We start from the raw sequence: 21,542 nt of genomic DNA on the forward strand, positions 1-21,542 counted from the left end.
ATGGTTGGAAATGGGAACGACGAAAAAGGGCATCCCGGGGTTTAGGAGGTCGATGATCGTAGCACGGGATCGTCAAGCCGCCTTTTTTGTGGTTGTTGTTTGGTGGGTTGGACGGTGCGACCGAGGCGAAGGATGCGGATTCGCCAGGGCGCAGGAGGGCATGGTCGCGCACGGGTTGGGCGCAGAGTAGAGAGGCATGCGTGTGCTGAGAGAGGGTGTAGGATATCCAAGGTCAAACAACGACTACATAACACCCGATCCGTCCACGACTGTTCGCCGGCCGCATCCTGGAGATCGACCGCCGGCAGGGCACGGTCGACGTGAGGACGAGGGGCAGCGGACCGTCAAGAGACGGGACAGGGTGCGTGCGCGCGCTGTGTGAGGCGAGCGCCTTAGACGGCCGTGAGGGGAGCGGGCTCCTTGAACTCGGACGACTTGGCCTTGACGCCGGCGTCCTCGGTGCCGGCGTTGTTGGCGCCACCGTGGAGCTCGATGAGCTTGCCGAGCTCGAACTTGGGCTTCTTGAGGACCTTGCATCGTCGGATGTGGACGTCCTTGAGCGGGTAGATGCCTTGCGTGGCCTTCTCAATCTCGCGTCCCATCACCTCGGGGATGAGCTTGGCGACGAGCTCGCGGATGTCGCACGACGACGCCTCGCGCTGGATGATCTCGAACATCTTCTTGCGGATGGCGCGGACCTGCGACGACTGCGCGTAGGTCGTCTTCTTGACCTGGTTGGCGCGGCGGCGGGTGAAGGCGATGCAGAAGATGCGGAGGAGGTAGCCGTCGGTCGTCTTGACGTCGACGTGGGCCTCGATCAGCGTCTGCCACTTGCGGACGAGCGAGCGGATCTTGTCCGAGGTGAAGTCCATGCCGTGGAAGTTGGTGAGGCAGGTGCGGCCCTGGACCTCGTCAACGCGCAGCTGGAACTTGCGGTACGACTGCTCATCGTCCTTGTTGAGGTCGGCGAGCGAAGCCTCAACGATACGGCCCTTGAGCGAGTCGTTGGCGTTCTCTGTTGTGGTGATTCAAGAGCGGACACGAGGGCGGGAGGGCGGCTGTCAGAGACCTCGCTCCCGAAGCAGTGGCTGATCCTCCCTCGTGCTTCTCCGCCACAGCCTTTCCCTTGCCGTCCCACAGATCTTCGTGTGAAGCGCCTCGGCTGTCGGCTGTGACCCTTCTCCTCCGGCATCCTGGACATCTCGACCCCATGGCGCTGACTCCCCATCGCCTGTTCACTCTGCCATCAACATCAGCGTTAGACACTCACTCAGACCCTGGGAGCGGTTGACAAGGGTCTTGCCAACGTTCCTGTTCTCGAAGAAGATGGGGGCCTTGACATCGTACCAGTCCTTGCGGGTGAAGGGGTCGACGGCGCGCTTCTTGTTGCCACGGCCCTTGGAGAGCTTCTTGTTCTTTCCGACAGCTGCAGAACAAGGCACACCAGGATGCAGGGAGCGATAAGGTCAGCGACACGCCGCAGAAAGCAGAATGCCGGAGCTTGGCAGCGCGGGCCCCGACGAGGACGTGATGTGATGCGGCGCGCTAGCGAGTGCTGATAGCGTCGGATGCTGGGCGTGTGCAGGAATGCGAAGGGTGTGTCGAGGGTCGTCGGAGCACGCCCCGCCGCGTTAAAGATGGAATGGCCGTGCCTCTCCAAACGGGCGACTCCGGACGGTTTCCACCTGAGCCGAAGAGTGCTCTTCCGACAGAGCGAGACGTCCTTTGGTCGACAGGACCTTGCCACGCTGTCGAGAGGCGGAGCCTTCACCCCGCCCGTTTGTTCAACCTCTTCTGCCGCTAATTCCCCCATCTCTGTAGACCGGACGCCCAGCCTGGAAAGCTGGTTTGGAGTCCAGCGAGCGGAGCCTCCTCCGCTAGCCTGAACCAAAGAAGATGTCGCTTTGGCCGGAAGAGGTCGAGGCCGGCAAGTCGGAAACGGGTCGAGAAGGAGCCGGCTCGGCGTGGTGCGACGCCCGCCTTGCAGACTAGGATGAAGTGCCGCTGCGAGCAGCATGACACCAGCAGCAATGTAGCGTCGTCTACGGGTCGGTCGTTCGGTCGTTCGGTCGATTGGTCGATTGATAGGGCGGGCGCAAAGCGGTGTCGTCTCCCCAGTCGAGCATTACGAGCTTGGCCTCGGGTCGTGGCGGTGATGGGTGCTGCCGGCGTCGAGCGTGTCGGTCGTCGGGGGCCGCGCTAGACTGCGATGTGGATGCTGCCACGGCGTCTGCGACACTCACCCATCTTGAATCAATGTGTGCTTGAGGTGAAGACGTTGGTGGGGTGGAGACGGTTCGGAGAGAAGGCGACGGCGTACTCGACGTCCTCCCCTCCTCGGTCGCCCGCGCCCGCGCCTGCACCGTCTCCCGCCTGCGCCTGCCTGCCCGAGCTGGGCGGGCGGCCCCTCCCTCCCCTTGACCTCGGCGCCGAGCAGGCCTCTTGCTGTGTCCAGGCCTCGCACCCGCCCTTCCTGCTTGGACTTGAGATGGCCTGGCTTGGCCTGGCGCTGGCCTGGCGCTGGCTGGCGTGCGCCGCCCTTGGCTTCAGCCGTCAGGTGGCTGGCCTGAAGCGGGGAGTGACCCAGCTCGCTCTCGTTTGGGAAAAAAAATTGCCACGGCCGAGCGTGCACGTGAGGAGGCCCCAGAGAACTGGAAAAAATCGAGGCGGCCAGCCCAGCTCGGAATTTCGCAAAGACCCGGGTGCCGTGCCAGCCAGGGGGAGCGGTCGTCGCCCGAACGAGAGGCTGGCTTGGCTGGCTGGCCCAGCTGTGCAGAGGCGGTGCCTGGCAGGCGCAGGCTGGCTGTTGGCGGAGACGAGGCAAACGTTGGCAGGCCGGGGCAAGCTGGCCACGCCGGCGCGGGCGCGGGCGGCCGGGGCCAGGAAGTCGCACCTTGGGCAGCGCCAGCGCTGTCGTCGTCGTCGACACCACACCGTATCCGCCCCTCCCTCTCCTCCCGTCCCATTCCCGGCATCATCCTCAAGGTAAGTGTCGACGGCAACGGCTGGCACCATCGGCACGCTGCGCTCCTACGGATCCAACACCCCACGGCTACGACGCAGTCCACCAGCGAACGGCAACCCAGGCCGGCCGACACTTTGCATCACCTTGCGCGGTCCGACAATCACCTCGACCCCGACAGAACGACCGCTCATATACGTCGAGTCGACATCAGCCCCGCCACAGCATCTCAGAGACACCCGACACACCCCTGCTGGATGACTGTTGCGGCACCATGCATGCGGTCATCCTCGTTCACGTCGAAAGACGAGCCAATCTGCGCCGGGACCGGTAGCTTCCGCTGGGCGAAGCCGCAAATTGAGCAGGATGGGGACGAATGCTGTCGCTCGAGGGATAGAGGCCATGGAGACGACGATGGAGTCAGCTCGGGACGAGCGCACGCGGGAGGTTGGTCTTGGCTAGACTGCGCCGACCTGGCGCACGGCGTACCAGCTCCCGCTCGGCCGTCACCTCCAAGGTCACGCTCGCGTCAGGCCATCTGGGCACGCGGCCTCGAAGGTCGGACGACCACATGCTGTAGTGCGCAGCACAGAGCACGGATGGGGGCAGGCTAGGAAGATTGGACGGGCTGGGTGGAGCTAGTATGGCTGCGCGCCTCAACGGGACCAAGGGACGAAATCGGAGTCGAGCGACGAGTGCAACCGTCACGGCTGGCAGCTGGAGCATCGGAGACTCGGCGGACTCTGGGCGGAGAGCGTCTTTAGCCGGCCGCACACCGTACGACTTCTACCTGGAAACGACACGAAGCGCCGACCCATCTCGATCCGACTCGCCCAGCCACGCCTTTTCCACCACGTCGACAGGATTCGCACCAGCTATCACTCCCGAACGACGTCCGCGGCGCCGTCGCGATGGATCTTGCCCTCACCTCAGACGAGCCAGGACGCTGACGCCTCGGCCTTGTTCTGAACCCTCACGACCCCCTCTGCAGACCGTCAATATGGCTTCCGTCCAGAACAAGATCTTCCGCACGGCGAACGCCCCCACTGGTCCTGCCAGCGAGACCGAGACGGTCGTCGCCCAGGCCATCCTTGACCTCGAGGCCAACGTCCCCGAGCTCAAGTCTGAGCTCCGCCCCCTCCAGATCTCGGCCGCCAAGGAGGTCGACGTCAAGGGCGGCAAGAAGGCTATTGTCATCTTCGTCCCCATGCCCCAGCTCAAGGCCTTCCACAAGATCCAGCAGAGGTGAGTTGCAGCGCGGCGCGCGATCAGCATGCGACGGAAGACGTCGAGGCGAGAGACGACCAAGGAGGGGCCTATACTCGTGCGGTGGCTAGGGACGCGGTCGGACAAGGACGCCGGTCGTTGGACCGGGTCATGAGGCAGAGAGAAAGAGGCCGGGAGGTCGCTTGCTGCACGGCAGCCCAACCCTCGGACATGCCGCTGACGATTGCCCTCGTTCCTCTTCTGCGTGATCGCCTTGTCTCCACCGCTCAGGCTCACCCGTGAGCTCGAGAAGAAGTTCTCGGACCGCCACGTTGTCTTTGTCGGCCAGCGACGAATCCTCCCCAAGCCCGGCCGCAACGTCCAGAGCAAGCAGATGCGCCCGCGCAACCGCACCCTGACCGCCGTCCACGAGAACATCCTCGAGGACCTCGTCTACCCCTCGGAGATCGTTGGCAAGCGCACCCGCGTCGCCACCGACGGCAGCAAGCTGATCAAGTGCTTCCTTGACTCCAAGGACGCCACTTCGCTCGAGTACAAGCTCGACAGCTTCAGCAGCGTCTACAAGAAGCTGACGGGCCGCGACGTCACCTTCATGTTCAGCAGCGACAACTAAGCGGCACACCCCAACCCGCCGCGCGCCAGCATAGAGAGGAAGATGGGGGGAGGCTTGCGTCGACGACTCCTTCGAAAGGTCCCTCTGGCAGCGACGATCGAGGTCTCCCCGGGCTGGCTGACCGCCACCGCGACCTCGGGATCCTCGGTCGCTTGACCCATCGCTTGCCTGCCTCCCCCCCTCGAGCTCTTCGACCGGGCCTTTCGTTGTCACCACCCCCTGATGTACTTGTCTCGACGCAAAAAAAAGAAACCCAGCCATTCTTGCCACACGACCCCTGCCGCCTGCCGCCCTCTCTCTCTCTCTTTCCTGTCCTACCATGCTCCGGAGCCGCAACGCATCGGCGTACGACTTTCGTCGCCTTCGTCCGCCGCGCCTTCTGGTGGAAGGCAAGTCGTCGTCAAGAAGCACCTTTGATTCCGCGCGCCTGGTCCGTCGATTCGGCAAGACGTCCCTATGTGACGACAAGTCGCTGGGCGAAGCTGCCACGCAGCGACATGGTCGTCGCACTTCTCTTCCAAGACCAGATTGCGGGAGGGGACCACCTCGGCCTCGCTGTCAGCACACACCATAGTCTCATATCCACCCACTGCCGTCTACTGTATCGAGGAGCGGCCACTTCCTTCGCTCTCCAAAACGCCCCCATCCCCATGCATTTCCCGAATCCATGCATCCACGCTCGTCTGATCCAGCTGTGCTGGCATGCCTTTGCGGGAGTCGGTGTACGTATCTTCAGCCGGCGTGCGTATCGGTGGCAGGATGGTCGTAGGCCGAAGAGGGTGCAGGAAGGCTGCACAACAGCGGCACCAGCCTGGGGCCCGGGTCTCGGAAGATGCAGGTTCGCGTTTTCGGTTGAGGCCGAAACCCTCGAGCGAAAGCCGCCGTTCGGCAGACGGCGGGCCAGGCCAAGGCGGGGCGGGAGAAGGAGAAGTACCGCCGTAGGCTAGGCAGGCTAAGTTGGCGTCGGGCAGGCATCTCTCCCACGGCCCGAGCCGGGCTGCGCTCGAGCGCAGCAAGCAGCTGAGCTTGCGGTTGGCTTGCTGCACTCGGGCCGATCCGATGCCATGACAACCACCAACATACATCGTATCGTCGCAGCCCAACCCGACCCAGCCAAACCTTCTCGAGCCTGCCCGCGCAGCTTGCCTCGCCCGTCTCAACCCCCCTTCCGGCGCCCGCCAGCTACCTGACGGACTCGTACGCAGCATCGAAACGTATCGATCCCGATCCCGACCGGATCCCCGCACTGTGCTCGGACCTCGACCCCGCCGCCGATTGTGTTCACGCGTAGGCCATCATCCACGCCGCGGCTACGACCCTGCTGCCGCCAAACGATCATCGACAGGACAGTCCCCACCGACCAAACCTTCACCGAGCCGTGACACTGCTGCCGAGCCGTCGGTGCTGCACGGAGATCTTCACCTTTCTGTCGTGCCAGAGCATCGTAGCGCCATCATGTTGGCGTGACCACCGGCAGCAGCAGCACCCGCCGCCGCCGCGGCAGCAGCAGCAACAGAGGAGATATACATCTAGAGATCTGCGGACGATCTCATAGAAGAACAGCTGCTCGGACAAGCTAGGGCCACATCGGGACTGCGCTTGAGCTCTTGGCTGCTCGCCCATTGGGTCGGCCTTCTCTTGGCCCACGACTGCGGAACTTTGCTTCCGAGATCACTCGCCCTACACCACATCGTTTGCAGCCCGCGGCCGCCGCCCGCGGCCCATCGCCAAGCTGTCGCATCCACTGTGGCCCGACTACCACGTCGCTCTCTCGTCTGCTGCCGAAGAGGCATGGCCTCGATCGTCAGCGGCGGGAGAAGATGGCGGCGAAACACACGCAGCTGCTGCTGCTGTTGCCCCTGCCAATCAGCAGGATGGCGCTGCCCACGCCGACGCATCAGCCTATCATCGAGCGCAGCCGCGGCGCCTGCAGCATGGCAACGACGAGCAGCAGCTGCAGCCTCCCGCTCTGACGGATCCGAGCCAACCTTTGAGCCTCAGCGGCATCTCGGAGCGCTCTCGACGACCTCCACCACACCCGGCACCTTTGAGGTTCTCTTCGCCGCCGCTGCCCTCGTCGTCATCACCCTCTGCAGGCAGTCGTGCCGCATCGCGCCCAGTTCCGACCGACTCACTCTCACCATCTGCTGAAGGCGACGATCCCCGCACACAGATCGGCGACGACCTGGCACACGCTGCGCACGCTCCTACTGCAAGCTTCGACCGGGGCGATCGGCCGTGGGCCAGACCGTCGCCGTCTCTGCTCGCCCAACAGGACGGTTTCGACCGCAGCACCGTCCGACGATATCCCTCTGACGGCACCCGATCCGAGCAGCAACGGACTCGACCTGTGCTGCGGCTGCCCGCGGCCAACGATTCGCAGTACCCGCATACCCAGTCGGGCCACGCCGCCGGCACCTTGATCACCACCATCACTGCCGGTCGGTCGAGCGCGTCCGGCCCCACTTCGTCAGCATCGGGTGCGATATCCGCCTCGCCCACCTCGCCAACGCCTTCACTGCTCTCGCGAGGCCTCGGGAGCCAGCTGCGGAGCGCTGTTCGCAGCTCCATGTCGGCAAAGGCCGATTCGAGCGAGGCAACAGCACCACCGACGTTGGCCTCGGACCACCCGTCTGCCGCTCGCGTGGCATCCTTGCCCTCGCGCATTGGCGGCGTCCTTTTGTCCAGCAGCGGCGGTCCGAGCTCGCGCGATTACAATGCCGCCCACCGTGCCAGCCTCGAAACGTCTTCTGAAGCCGCTGGCAGCGGCAGTAGAAGCAGTGCCACCATCACATCGCACCTCACTACCCTCTCTGCCGACGGCAGTGCTCCGGAACCAGCTTCCTCGGCGTCTTCGCCCCCGGTTTCTACGCTTTCGTCATCCGACAGGGATCATCGCGAGCCCCTGTCTGCAAAAGCCTCTTCGGCGCTGCGCAAGCTGCACGGCCATCGCCAACCCGCCGCCGCGACCGCATCGAGCACCCAGCAGCAGCAGCAGCAGCAGCAGCGGCCCGAGGCGAACCCATCCGAAGACATGTTTTCTTCCGCTTCCCACTATTTCAGCTCGGGGGGTCGGCAGCGGTCCGGCTCCGGATCCATCCTGGGCACGCGCAGAGGCCATGGAGAGGCAGAGGTCACAGCCACCGTCTCTCTGTGGCAACCGGCCATCACCAAGCACGGCTCGTCCGGCCTGTCCAAGGCACCTCTGCTCAGAGACGTGAGTAGAGTGGCGAGGACCGGTGACGGCAGCCGACATTCGGAAGCCGAAGACCGCCGTCCGCCACCTTCCAGCTTACGCTCTCAATTCTGACAATCGTGCGTCTTGGGCCCCACCTTTGCCGCCAAACAGGTCCCCAACGTCAAGCAGAGGCTGTCCAAGAGGGGCTCCTCGAGCTCCAAGGCTGACGTCGGCCCCGCATCAGGCTTCGACCGTGCCATTATGCTCAAGCAGACCAGTTCCTCGTGGCTGCGCGAGAAGCCCAGCCGTACGCGTCTGTCGCTGCCGCAGTCATCGACGTCGAGCAACGGCAGCTGGCGCAGGGCAACGGTGCTCTTCCGCGACAATGGCGTCCTCTCCATCTTCAACGAGGACAATGCGCTGCTGCATTCGATCCAATGCTCCAACCTCTCGGCCACCGATATCCGCAGCGTCGAGGATTCCCTCTTTGGCCGGCCAAACGTGCTCGGCATCTTTGCCCGCCCCTCGAGCTTCGTAGGCGCCCGAGCGGCTTCGCCGCCTTCCTCGTCGGTCTCGACGTCGAGCGCTTTCAGCGCCACGCCACCTTCGACCCCGATCAGGCAGGAGCCCATCTTCCTCCACCTGACCTCGGCGTCCAGGCTGCAGTACTGGCGCACGCTGCTCAAAATCTTTGCCCAGCCCGAGGTCTTTGGCCCGCCCGGCTCGGCCGTGCTCGGCGGCACCCACCGACGCTTCCGACAGATTGAGTTGACCATTTTTGAGGCCAAGAGCATCATGCCCAAGTTGCCTGTCGACACGACGGGCCACCACCACTTGCAGTCGCACGACAACTTCTACCAGGAAGGCTACAACTCGGCCGGCGTGTCTCCGAGCTTGTCAAACCGCGAGCTGCCCTATAGCCCGCATCTCCGCAGCAGCGCGCTCGACAGGGCCAAGCCAGGACGGTCCTCTTTCGATGCCGACACTTCGCTGCAGCAGGTCAACAGCTCGACGACCGACGACCGGATACAACGCGGTCTTGATCGGGGCGAAGCCGGGTCGCCAATGGCAGGCGGTGCATCGGGCAGGGGTACGCCCATCCGCGAAGAGGGCGAGGCGGGTCGGATCGACGACGATGGAAGGCAAAGCCGAGCCGCCTCGATCAACGATGCTGCATCGATCAACGCCAGCGAAGTGAGCTCGATCGACGACCTCGTCAGCGGGCCGGTCACTGGTCTCGCTGGAGCAAGCAGGTTCACGTCGACAGACGCGCAGCATTCCTCTTCGCAGCCGCAGTCGTCTGCAACGCGGCAACGGATCGGCTCGCCGCGGATGCAACCGCCGCGCAGCTTCCGCAGTCGGGAAAAGGACCTCTTTACGGCGGCCGCCTTTGACCGCTACTGCCGCATACTCATGAATGGCGAGGTGGTAGCCAGGACGCAGCCGCGCTTCAACGGTGGCGGGAGCGATGCCGCCTACAACGTTGAGAAGTTCAAGCTGATTGATCTTCCCGACGTCGAGAGCTTCACCGTCGAGGTGCTCCACGCCACGCAGAAGAGCAGCAGCACCACTGGCAGCCCCACCTCGCAGGCCGGCGCCTCGCAGAAGTTTGTGCTCCTCGGCATCGTCGAGGTGCCGATCGACAGCCTGAGGCGGGGCGAGGAGATCGAGGGCCGCTTCCCCATCTGGTCCATCGCCGCTGTCCACGGAGGCACGGGCGAGGCGGGCGACAAGTCGATGCCCTTTCACAAGGGCATGGTGGGCGAGCTCAAGATGTCGATCAAGCTGCGCGAGGAGACGATCCTGCCACTGTCCGTCTACCGCGAGATTGACGACCGGCTGCACGCTCCCGACGCGCCGGAGCTGATCCAGGGCCTGGCAAAGTATCTCAGCGAGGAGTCCGTGGTGCCACACCTGGTCGACTTCTACGCAGCCTCGGGCTCGATCACCGAGCGCCTCGCTGCACTCGCCGACCTGGAGAGCGCATCGTGGGGCGAGCGGGTGGAGCCCGAGATGCTCTTCCGCGCCAACACGCTGCTCTCGCGCTCCGTCGACCACTTCCAGCGCCTGCTGGCGCTGCCGTGGTTGGACAGCTGCGTCGGCACCATCGTCCGGGCCTTGTGCGACGACTTCCGGCCTTCTCAGAACGGCGTCGATGGACCGGGCATGCCGCCGATGGCGAGCGTCGACGGCCAGTTCGACTCTGCCGCGGTCAACCGGTCGCCCGCCCTGAGCGGCTGGTCGTCGGACCTGCCTCTAACGATCGAGGTGCTGCGCAAGCTGAGCGAATCGCTCTGGGAGAGCATCTACGCCCAGCGCCACCGATGCCCGCCGGAGCTGCGCACCGTGCTGAGCGACATCCGCGTCAAGGTCAACCGTCGCTACGCAAAGTCCAAGTCGACGCGGCCAGGCATCCAGGGCGTGGGCGCCTTTATCTTTCTCCGCCTCTTCTGCGCCGCCCTCAACGCGCCTCAGCTCTACGGTCTGACGCCATGCCAGCCCAGTCGGACGTCTCAGCGCAAGCTGCTTCTCCTGTCCAAGGTGCTGCTCGCCCTCGCCAACAAGAAGATGTCTTTCGACAAGGACAAGGATCGCGACCTGCTGCCGCTCAACGACTTCCTCACCACCTACGGACCGGCCTTCGACGACTACATCACCGTCGTCTCCACGGAGCCGCCCAAGCTGCAAAAGGCGCGCCTGCTCGGCATATCGTACGACGACGACGGCGAGCTGCAGCGGTCTGCGCAGAGGAAGCTCGACATGATGCCCGTGCTGCACAAGGAGTCGATCCCGGCGCCGCCCTACATGCTCGATCGGCCGCTCGCGCTGGCGTCCTTTGTGGCGTTTGTCGTACGGACGGCCGAAGAGAGGCTCTACGACCTCGACGGCCGTAGCGAGGATGACGGGACGCCGTACCGGTCCGACGCCCGAGGTCCAGAGGCCGACATGCTCAAGCGCAAGACGTCCGATCTCGACCGCCGTGTCGACCAGCTCATTGACCTGTGCTGCGAAGTCGAGGCTCATGCCGGCAGATTTATCGAGGCGGCCGGATACAACCCGCAGCCGATTCGCAGCACACGGCACATTCTTAGCCCGCTGAGGCCGGGCGATGTGACGAGGCTTGGGTCGGTGGTGACGACGGGCAACGCACTGCCTCCGTTCCCGCACATCCCGTCGCCGCCCTCTGCCGACCTGACCTCGAACCTCGGCAAGGGTCGGGCGGATCGTTCACCGCACCGATCGCCCTCGGCGAAGCGGACGAGGAGCGCCACGATCACCGCCTCGCCGTACCGATCGCCCGGCCGGGCAGACGCTTCCGGGTCGCCGAGGAGAGGCAACGTGGCCCTGGAAAGCTCTGGGCGGGACCAGCCGCTGTTCGCCCCCGCTCCCGATGGACGAGACGACGTCGGGCCGTTTTCGCCGCCCGGATCGTCGGAGCGGAGCACCACTTCCGTCGATCGTTACCCCTCACGCTCGGCCCATGCTGCCTTGGCAAGAAGCATCGCGAGGGTGAGCGAGGAGGATCAGCCCGCCGAGGCTTCCGAGCACGAGCAGCGCCCACCGCCCCTGGTCTATGACAGCGGACTCGAGGCATCTCGGCAGCTCAACGCACTTGGTCGACCTCCCACCACCACCGGCAGCAATGATCCGCTGCTGATGATCGAGGAGGACGGATCGACCTTTGAGCCTGTCTACCCGCCGGCGACTTTGCTGTCGTCTTCCACGCAGCCCGACAAGGGCGGTATCGCAGCGGCAGGGGCAGATGCAGATGCAGCATCGACCGGCTTGGCAGTCGGTCCGAGCGTCGGCGCCGGGGCAAGCGGGGCGACGCGGCGGCACAGCTCTCGCTCGGCCTCGGTGACGCCCAAGACGAGCGGGGTGATGCTGGGTGCGGTACGGCGGCACTCTGCCGAGCTGGCCAAGAAGGGAGGGCTCGGCCTCTCTTCGGCCATCGCGGCGGGTTTGGAGGAGCTGACGCTCGAGGATCAGAGGTCCACCTTCCGACCCTCGACGGGCGTGCATGACGGCGGCATCGGAGAGGCGCCCGGATTCGTAAGGCCCTCGACCGCTACGAGCAGCAGCACGCAGGGAGTCGGCCATGGGTCTGCAGGTGGTGGCCCCGAGAAGAAGAAAAAGTGGTGGAGACCGGGCTAGCCATCGAGGCGAGCGGACGGCCCGTCGTCGAGCTGATGGACGATCCAGATGGCGACGCCACCGAGCGGAGGGTCGCCGACTTGGGCCAGTCTGCAGCGACCATGACTATGAACTCATGCACTGCAAGTCGATTGTGATCTCAACGAGACGACAATGTCACGACGATGGCGACGACCGCTCTTGTATCGGCCCAGTTGGATGCCGGACCGAGCAGCTGTGCCACGCACGCAAGCCCCGAGTAGGTTCAGAAGATGGCGGCGAGGACGGCGACGGCCTGAGAGGACCGTCAACCAGTCCTTGCCACATGAAGGCATTGGCACAAGGTGACAGTGGCGACTGCGATTCAGCCCCGCGGTCGGTGGCACCCCCTTCATCCCGAACGCGGAGGTGTCCCCTCCGACAACATCGTGTCGGGGCTGGCGTTATGAGTGGGGCCGCCAGTACTGCCACGGCTCCTCCTCAAAGCGCGCGGCGGTCCCAAATCCTCAAAGCGCACGGCGGTCCCACATCCTCATCGCTTGGTGTCGCCACGCCCGGCGTCCCGACTAATCAGGAGGGCCGTAGAATGGCCGTGCTTGGACCATGACCTGGCTGGCGTGAAGGTATAAAACCTAGCATCTTCTCGCACCACCTCGATCTCTGCTCCCCATCCTCTCTTACCCGTCCTTGCCCAATCCACTCTACGTTCCCTCGTCCACCCCTGTCTCTCTCTCTCAACGTACGCTACCACTCCCTACGCCCACGCTGTCCATCCTACTTGCAAGATGAACATCAAGCTCCTCTTTAGCATCACGATCCTTTCGCTGTGCCTTCACCACAGCTTCGCCGCGCCCACCGGCACCGGCAAGGACCTCCGGGAGGTCGAGGTGGGACCCTTTGACCGGGTGGACGAGTCGCACTCCCTCCTTGAGCTCGAGAACGAGCTGCGTCGCGACGACGACGAAGAGGCCGAGTCCGCCGCCAAGCACGGCCGTGACGAGGCTGGCAAGGAGGTGAGCACTTTTCCAGGCAAGAGGAAGCCGCTGAAGGGACCGCCCTGATGAATTTGAGCCCGTTTCCCTGGGAGCCGATGTGTTCAGGCTGCGCGCCACGAGATCCATCGCCACCTCGACGTCGATGGCTCCACAAAGGACGAAGACGAGGGCCAGCTCCGTCCTGCCAAAGGTCCGACCGGCGACTTGTCGGCCTTTGAAGCCAATGCGCTGCTCGAGTTTGCGCCGCACCAGCTGCGGAAGCGGGTGCTCACCGGCGACATGCTCACGGAGCTACACAACATCCTGGACAGTTCGCTGCGCCACATCAACTCTGGCACCTTCAACGAGGCCCACGTCCAGGCCCTTCAGGAGGGACGATGGCTTCTCCGCAACCATGCTACCCTGACCAACGCCGAGAGGGACGAACGCCTGGAAGGCGTTCGGCAGCTCCTCGCCATCCTCGATCGTCAGAGCGGTTCCGGCCAGGCAACGACTCGCCAGGCTGGATCGGGCTCCCGCCGAGGATCGCGTCGCGGGCGCAGAGACTGAGCCTCGGGCCAGGCGTCCTTGCGGAGCCCGGCGTGGCTGCAAACGCCGGCCTTGACCGGCGGTTAATGCACGTGCGACGGCCCACGATGTCCTCGACACGCTTGCTGTGAAGGCACTGGGGCAGATTGTCGTCGGTCCGGCCTTCGTCGCCATGACAGCCGTCAAATCTCTGCCATTCTCACAATACCGTCTTCTGAGTCCCTTCTATGCCGATCAGGCAAGCAGCCACACTAGTCCAACGCTCAAACGATAGGGCTGAGCTGGCCTTTCCGTTACTCGTCCCCCCCCCCCCCCCCCTTTTTCCTCATCTCCCCATCCTACCTCTAGTTTTCCTCCCTCACATGCACTCGTCCCTTTTCACTGCTATGCATCGACGTCCCCCAATTCACTGTTTGGCCACCTCGCTGTGCGATGCTCGTCATCGTAGCGTGACCGTACCGTCTCCATGCCACCGTATGACGCTGCGGAAAGCCAGCCGTCTGTCCCAGTGGCTCGTCCCGTGCCCGCCCTCGCAGATGCGCGTCGGCCGCCTTTTACCTTTCTTCGCAGGCCAAAACTCTGGAGAGCAAGGCTCGTGTCAGATCCGGACTGACCAACGTTACCACGGCAGACAGGCATGAGCGGACCTCCGACTCGGTCGGTAACTCGCCGAAACTTTCTCGGACCCAACAAGCGACAGAGGCGCAGGGCCCTGCGAATCCTGAGTCGCCTGGTGGGCCGCAACGCTGGGTGAACGTCGACCGCGTCCGACGCGTTCAGCTCGTCCAGCGCGCCGATCGCGTCCACTTCTCGACCCGACCACGCCAACTGCTCGGTCATGACGCCTGCAGCGGTCCATATCATGACGGAAGCCGAGAGCCTGCTCAACATCCCAGTCCCATTCGTCGTCGCGCCTACCCACTCGCGGCGATCCGACGGCTCTTTTAGGACCTGCTCCGTTTCGGGCCCTCGTCCGCGCACAGACCACCTCGATTCGACACTTTTTCCTCCCCGCCACCCGCCGCGCCACGGCGACAAAATCGCCCTCCACCGCCCGTGCCTCCCGATCCGCTTGTCCCGCCCCTCCTCCCGCTGCGGTGCAGCCTCACCCCGCTTGAAGTCGGATCGATCCTTTCAGCTTTCCCCATCTGAGACGGCGTCTGACGAGCGCGACTGCTCCATCGGACTGCTCTGGCATCGCGCTGTGGAGAGCACGTTGGCGGCCCGGATAGCTTGATCTGCCTGCCTGAAGAGGGGCATCGACTCCAAGAGCAGGGCAGAGACACGTGCTCGCCGGTCCGGTCGAGTGTCAAGGGTGATGCGCCTCCCGCGACGTCGGATCGCGCTCCGTGTCGTGGGAGCTGCTGAGCTCGACCTTGCGCGTGCCATCGGGCTCGAGCGGACGCACGGCCGGGTTGGGATGATGTTCCACGGTTGACGTGCGATTGTATTACAGATGAGATGGATGAGAGTATAGCTGGAGCGTGCTTTTGAATACACAAGAGAGAGAGAGAGAGAGAGAGAGGGAGGACTGAACGACTGCAGGAGGAGGAGAAGGAAAAGGTTATGCCGAAAGGGAAGGAGCTCGGGATGGAGCGCCCACCGGCCCCGCCTGTGGCGCGGGTGGCAGGCGGTACAGCCGAAGAAGTGTAAAGGGTGGAAGGAACTAACACATGGTGAGAAGCGAGAAAGTGGTCATCCACCGTCGTCCAAGAAGAAAAAAAGGGGGGGTTCGACGACGATGTGGATGGGGAATCTAGAGGCGTGCGTGTCGTATTGCGGTGACTGTCGTTCGACGAGGACCTCGTGTCCATCCGTCCGCTCTGGCTTTCGGGTGCGCCGAGGGGCGAAGGGGAGGCGTGGCCGTCGTTTTGGGTGCGTGCGTGCGATGGGAGCGAGCGGGCGGCCGACAGGAGAGAGGGGGATGGAGAAGAGTGCAGGGATCGCGTTGGTGCGTGCAAGCGTGGAAGACCGAGACGGAACGAGACGAGAAAGAGGAGTCTTGACCTAAAGGGGGACGATGTTGAATGGTCCAGGGCGAAGTGAAAGAGGGAAGGGGGAGGGGGAGGGGGCCGGGGGGCAAGGGGTCTTGCGGTGGCTGCTCTAGACCGTGCGAAGCCTCCTCAGCACCATCGGGAGGCCAGCTCGAGTCTTGTGCCGCCGCCACAGACAAGGTCCGCGGGGCAGGCCAGGGTCTGGGCGCCAAGGGCGGCTACCAGCTTAGAACTGGAGCTTCTTGGGCTGCTCCCAGCTGAACTCGGGCCTGCCGAAGTGGCCGCCGGCGGCGGTGGCAAGGTACTGGGGCTTCTGGAGGCCGAGGTCCTTGACAATGACACCGGGGCGCAGGTTGAAGTTGGAGCGGATGATCTGGACGAGCTCGGCGTCGGGCTTCTTGCCGGTGCCGTACGAGTCGACAAACACCGAGAGCGGGTCGGCGACACCGATGGCGTACGAGAACTGGACGAGGACGCGGCGGGCGAGGCCGGCGGCGACGAGCGACTTGGCGACCCAGCGGGCAGTGTAGGCGGCCGAGCGGTCGACCTTGGAGAAGTCCTTGCCGGAGAAGGCACCACCGCCGTGGGCGCCCCAGCCGCCGTAGGTGTCGACGATGATCTTGCGGCCCGTGACGCCGGCGTCTCCCTGGGGACCGCCGATGACGAAGCGGCCGGAGGGCTGGATGTGGTAGACGGTCTTGGCGTCGAGGAGGTTGGCGGGGATGACCTTCTTGACGATCTTGTCCATGATCTCCTTGCGCAGGTCCTCGGTCGAGATCTCCTCGGCGTGCTGGGTCGAGATGACGACGGTGTCGACGCGGACGGGGACGGTGGCGCCGCCGTCCTTCTTGTACTGGACGGTGACCTGGGTCTTGGAGTCGGGGCGGAGCCATCCGAGCGTGCCGTCGCGGCGGGCGGCCGACATGGCCAGGTTGAGCTTGTGCGAGAGCATCAGGGTGAGGGGCATGAGCTCCTCGGTCTCGTCGGTGGCGTAGCCAAACATGATGCCCTGGTCACCGGCACCGTGGTCCTCGAGCGAGCCGTGGTCGAGGCCCTGGGCAATGTCGGGCGACTGCTGCTCGATGGCGACGAGGACGTTGCAGGTCTTGTAGTCGAAGCCCTTCTCGGAGCTGTCGTAGCCAATCTTCTTGATCGTGTTGCGGATGACCTTCTGGTAGTCGATCTGGGCCTTGGTGGTGATCTCACCAAAGACCATGATCATGCCCGTCTTGGTGGCCGTCTCGCAGGCAACCTTGGAGTTGGGGTCCTGCTCCAGGCAGGCGTCCTGTGCAGGTGCGGGCGGGGCAGCAAGACCGAGCAGGAGCGTGCGGGGATCGACAAGGCGGTCGAAGTCGTCAGCACTCGCTCCGAGCACCATCGCAATTCGGAGTCCGGCCGCCGGCTTGGCCCATGACAAAGGATCTGCGCTACTCACGAGGATGGCATCCGAGACCTGGTCGCAGATCTTGTCGGGGTGACCCTCACCGACCGACTCGCTGGCCGTCGGCAACCACGGGAAAGAAGATACAGGAGACGACGGACACGGCAAGTCAGCCAACACGCTCGCTCGGAACGCGGACCGATCACGTCGCCCGTCGGCCGGAGTGCGGACCGACGGAGGGTCGGGGCGGTGGTCCTGGATCGTTGGTTTGTCGGCCGGCTCCGATGCCGGTGCGGGTCCGTTGTCAAAACTCACGAGGTGAAGAGGAAGTGGCCCTCGGGGAGGACGTTGGCAGTGGCGGTGACAGACATGGTGTATGGATGGTGATGGGGGAAATGTCCGATACAGAGGTGATGGAGTGACGGAAGGGGAGAAGGGGTGGTGATGAGAGACGGACGACAACGAGGCAGGTGGGCGGGCAGTCGGGTTAAAGAGGCCAGGCCAGGGAGCGAGGCGAGGCAGAGGCGAGGCGAGGCAGAGGCGGACCAGCGAGAAGAACACGGACGCACGGCAGGACAGGAGCAGGAGCAGGAGCAGGGGCAGGGCCAGAGGCAGCCAGCCGGTTGGGGAGGCCTGCGGTGAATCACGCACGCCTCGTCTCTGGCTGGCGGGGCCTGCTCGAGGCAGGCCGGGCAACGCACGCGCACAACCCGCACGCACGACCGAACAAAAGCGGGCAGGCAGGGTGTCAGGCAGGCGGGACGAGGCGGCGACGACGACGACGACGGGAAGAAGAGAAAAAATGGTCTGATGGCGGCCTGCCGCTCGCCTGCTGCAACGCGCCAGAGGCAGGCCAGGCCAGGAAGATTTGCGCATCTTTTTGGTGCATGCTCCCTGGCCTGCCTCGCTCGTTCTCCGCGCCTCGCACGCACCGCCTCTCCTCTTCTCGCAGCAGACGTACGTGTAGATACGGTAGAGAGATGGAGGCAGGCAGACGGCGTGCAAGAGTGCGATGCAGCTGCACAGGCCTTCGCTCGTCCATCGACGGCCGTCATCCTCGCTGGAAGGCAAGAGAAGACAAAGAACGGCGAGCCGCGCAACGAGCACAGATCAGTTTTCAGAAGAACCGCTCCGTCGCTCGTACTGCGTCGATCCGAACGGCGCGGCGGACTGTCCGGCTGGAACGTGTCAGGTCAGTCCAGGGCCTGCCAGGCAAGGAGAGGCGACACAGGCAGCAGCAGGTGAGGCAGAGCTGCAGGTGCGCTGCGCTGCAGCCAAATTGCGTGCTCGAGCTTGCTCGGCCAGCGGGCGTGGCCGCTTCCTCGATGGCCGTCGATTCCGAAATCGGCGCGGCCCGATGTCCGAGCTCAGCCGTACGAGACAACGGGCTCCCGATCCAGCTCACGTGGGTGGACTTGTCAGGTTTTTGCTCGAGCCGCCGCTGCGGGAAGAGTCGGTGCTCGAAGGAGAGGCCTTGCTAAGCTCTTCTTCGCGATCCCCTCACTACCGCTGCCTCGACCCGGATCACCTCCACCGCGACTCGCACCGCCTCTCCAGCTGCTCTGCATCCACCCTCAACCAGCATTACCGCCGAGGACGAAGTCGAGCTCCAAGGAACGAGCCAGAGCGAGGTTCGGCCCGCATCCTAGACTCCTCAACCACCGGCTCTCCCTCAGCCCCACATTGCAATCATGAGGAAGGCAAGAGTCTTTAGCCACGAGGTGGTCATGCCACGCATGGTGAGTCGCGCAACGGGCGTCTCTCAGATCCGCTGCCGCTTCACCCGCCTTCTGACCTCCTCTCTCCTTCCCCCCTTGTTGCCACTACGACAGTCCTGGTCCCCCAAGAACCTGTACAACCTGATCGCGCGGTCCACGGTTCCCTACCATGCATCACAGACCTCGTTCACCAAGACGGCGCTGACAATGTACCAGCAGCGCTGGCGATCCAAGCGCTTCCTCCGCGCCTATCACGGCGACTGGATCCCAGAGAAGCGCTTCAAGCGTTGGTTCCTCCCCACCGACCTGCCCCGCTTCCAGCCGCCGCAGGTCTCGACCGCATCGACCTCGGGCTCCTCGACCGGGCCCAAGATGGGCGGCGCGTTCGACCGCGCCATGCGCCTCCGGACATCCGTCAAGGGCAGCGGCGGACCCGGTCAGAACGGCACGCCGCAGATGGAAAAGATGCCCACCGCCTCGCTCTTCATGCGCGACGTCGAGCGGAGGTTGGACGTCGTCGTCTTCCGCTGCTGCTTTGCCAGGAGCGCATACGAGGCCAGGGCCCTCGTCGTCCAGGGCAAGGTCTCGCTCAACGGCAAGAAGTGCTCTGATCCCAACGTCCAGCTCAACCCGGGCGACCTGATCAGCATCGAGCCCGAGGCGGTCCCGATGCTCTCGAAGGAGTTGGAGAAGAAGGCGCTCAAGGCGCTCGCCGCAGAGGTCGCGACCGGAGAGGGAGCATCGGGTAGCCAGCCGGCAGAGGGTAGCGAGGCAGCAGAGGCGTCGGAGGCGTCGGAGGCCGCCGTCGAGCAGAGCAGCGGCGAGAGCGACAGCGCACCAGCTTCCACAGAAGCTGCCGAAGGCGAGGGCGAGGGCGAGGGCGACAAGAAGGCTGCTGCCGCCGCCGAATCTTCCGAGGCCGCCGACGCTGCCACCACCGACAAGGGCAAGGCAAGGCCGAAGACTCCCCAACCAAAAGTGCTGCCTCCGGGCGTTCGACCCTTCAACCTGCCGCCCTACGCTGCGCCCTTCCTCTTCATCCCGCCATACCTCGAGACGTCCTTCACCACCTGCTCGGCCATCTACATCCGCCACCCGACCATTGTGCCGCACCGGGACCGCGAGACGGGCGTGTGGAGCTTCCGCACCGACCTGCCGTCGCCCTACCCGGCGGGCGGCGAGCTCTACTCGATGGCCTGGGAGCTCTACGTCCGCAACTCGCCGCGCGTCCGCGGCCAGGCGAGGAGGATCAAGGTCGAGGGCCGCGTCGGCAGGAACGGCTTCGTCAGTGCTAGGGCGAGGGACCTCGACAGGAAGAGGGTGGCCCTTAGGAGAGGATGGGGAAGGACCAAGGAGGTTCGTGGGTGGAGGAAGACGATCGACGTGGCACACGTCAACGCCGCTCCTGCTACCACGACCCGGACCCGAGCCTAGACGACGACGACGAGGTCGGGCGGTCGGGCAGCGTCTGTCGCGCCCCGCAGTGGCTAGGAGGACGAGAGGGCCCGGCCAACTCTGTAATCTACGACGCGGATCAGAGAGCGGCATACAGATCCAACGACTCGACAACATCGACCGCCAGTCGAGCGTTCGGCGCAGCTTGTCACTCCCGGTCAGTCTGTGTGCGAAGATGACGGCGGTGGCGATGGCGGCGGCTGCGACGACGACGACGCGTCCCAGCGACCTCTCTTGCGACTGCGCCTGAGGCTCTCGGCCGCATCGATCCAAGCATCGAGCATACGCTGCGCGCGCTGGATCCTGAGACGCTCCAGCTCCGAGATGTGGACGAGGCCGGCGCGGGCTGCCCAGTCGTCGAAGTCGAGACGCCACCAGCGGATGTCTTCGAGCGGGGGCGGGTCGTGGCGGCCAAAGGCGTCGATCTCGTCGAGGATGTCGCGGATCCGCTCAAACAGGAGCAGCTCCTGCTCGTGCGCTATGGCGACGCCCTTGGCCAACGCGCGCTTGAGTGGCGGAGGATGCTCGACTGGCCAGGCTGGAAGTGGATCCGAGTGCAGTGAAGTGCTCGACCCGTCGTCGTCGTCGTCTTGAGGACTAGCGGAAGTGTGCATCTCTGCCCCTGTCTCGGCCCTTTGAACGATTCTCGGCCTCTCGTGCGGAGCGTGTTCGACGGCATGCGTTCGTGTGCGAGGCAAAGAGCTGGACAGGCTGCTCAGCTTCCTCGGCGGGCGAAGGGCCTGACTTCGACGGGGCTCGTCCGCTGCGAACCGCTCGAGCGACTGTCCGCTATCCATCTCGTGGATCCACCTGCTCAGCATAATGTGGTGGACTTCCTCTTCAGCCTCCACGTCATTCGAGGGCTGATGACGACGAGGATGCTCTTGGTCTGAGCGGCGGCTCGGTTCGTATGGCGATGACACCTGCTGCGCAGCTCGAGCTGCCGAGGGCATCTGCAAGATGCAGGGCCCTCCGACGAGGTAGAGGAGCAGCAGCCGTGAGAACGCCGTCCACATCCTCGTATCGTCAAGCGAGGCGTGGCGATGTATGGAGGCGCGATACGGAGGGCGGGGTGAGCAAGGAGGATGGAGCAAATGGAAAAGGCAGGGTGAGCAAGAAAGAGATCGAGGAGTTGAAGGAAGGAGGGGGCGTCTGCGGGTCGGGAAACAAGGGAAAGGAGAGCCGTCGGCCCACACCTCATTTCACTTGTTCGATCCGCCGGCATCGGCAGTGCGGGGCACGTCCTGACAGACCACCGGAAAGGACTCCCTGCCTGCTCCTTTCCCACGATCGAGTGTCGCAGCGGGGCGTCCCGATGCTTGAGCAAGGCTCAAACAAGACCACGAAGGCGCGGGGG

At 64.6% G+C, this 21,542-nt stretch overlaps 7 protein-coding genes across 7 annotated transcripts; 4 read left to right on the forward strand and 3 right to left on the reverse strand.

Annotated features, from left to right (window-relative positions):
• Positions 1–392: 392 nt before the first annotated feature.
• Positions 393–2,247, reverse strand: PFL1_04785 (uncharacterized protein; the record flags this gene model as incomplete). The annotated part of the gene is made up of 3 exons (XM_007882313.1): positions 393–1,015; positions 1,271–1,426; positions 2,244–2,247. The coding sequence occupies 3 exons, from the start codon at positions 2,245–2,247 to the stop codon at positions 393–395; spliced, it is 783 nt and encodes a 260-aa protein (XP_007880504.1).
• A 1,715-nt stretch (positions 2,248–3,962) lies between these two features.
• Positions 3,963–4,802, forward strand: PFL1_04786 (uncharacterized protein; the record flags this gene model as incomplete). The annotated part of the gene is made up of 2 exons (XM_007882314.1): positions 3,963–4,207; positions 4,460–4,802. 2 exons carry the CDS (start codon positions 3,963–3,965, stop codon positions 4,800–4,802), a joined length of 588 nt encoding a protein of 195 aa, XP_007880505.1.
• Positions 4,803–7,371: 2,569 nt separating this feature from the next.
• On the forward strand, positions 7,372–12,135 carry PFL1_04787 (uncharacterized protein; the record flags this gene model as incomplete). The annotated part of the gene is made up of 2 exons (XM_007882315.1): positions 7,372–8,019; positions 8,152–12,135. The coding sequence occupies 2 exons, from the start codon at positions 7,372–7,374 to the stop codon at positions 12,133–12,135; spliced, it is 4,632 nt and encodes a 1,543-aa protein (XP_007880506.1).
• A 764-nt stretch (positions 12,136–12,899) lies between these two features.
• Positions 12,900–13,658, forward strand: PFL1_04788 (uncharacterized protein; the record flags this gene model as incomplete). Its single annotated transcript, XM_007882316.1, has 2 exons — positions 12,900–13,127; positions 13,215–13,658. 2 exons carry the CDS (start codon positions 12,900–12,902, stop codon positions 13,656–13,658), a joined length of 672 nt encoding a protein of 223 aa, XP_007880507.1.
• A 2,199-nt stretch (positions 13,659–15,857) lies between these two features.
• Positions 15,858–17,383, reverse strand: PFL1_04789 (uncharacterized protein; the record flags this gene model as incomplete). The annotated part of the gene is made up of 3 exons (XM_007882317.1): positions 15,858–16,916; positions 17,067–17,127; positions 17,328–17,383. 3 exons carry the CDS (start codon positions 17,381–17,383, stop codon positions 15,858–15,860), a joined length of 1,176 nt encoding a protein of 391 aa, XP_007880508.1.
• A 1,320-nt stretch (positions 17,384–18,703) lies between these two features.
• On the forward strand, positions 18,704–20,164 carry PFL1_04790 (uncharacterized protein; the record flags this gene model as incomplete). The annotated part of the gene is made up of 2 exons (XM_007882318.1): positions 18,704–18,751; positions 18,845–20,164. The coding sequence occupies 2 exons, from the start codon at positions 18,704–18,706 to the stop codon at positions 20,162–20,164; spliced, it is 1,368 nt and encodes a 455-aa protein (XP_007880509.1).
• Positions 20,165–20,343: 179 nt separating this feature from the next.
• PFL1_04791 (uncharacterized protein) lies at positions 20,344–20,799 on the reverse strand (the record flags this gene model as incomplete). Its single annotated transcript, XM_007882319.1, has 1 exon — positions 20,344–20,799. One exon carries the CDS (start codon positions 20,797–20,799, stop codon positions 20,344–20,346), a length of 456 nt encoding a protein of 151 aa, XP_007880510.1.
• Between the last annotated feature and the right edge of the window lie 743 nt (positions 20,800–21,542).

The sequence above is a fragment of the Pseudozyma flocculosa genome (genome assembly GCF_000417875.1).
Source record: "Pseudozyma flocculosa PF-1 unplaced genomic scaffold scaffold00016, whole genome shotgun sequence".
Classification (NCBI taxonomy): Eukaryota; Fungi; Basidiomycota; class Ustilaginomycetes; order Ustilaginales; family Ustilaginaceae; genus Pseudozyma; species Pseudozyma flocculosa.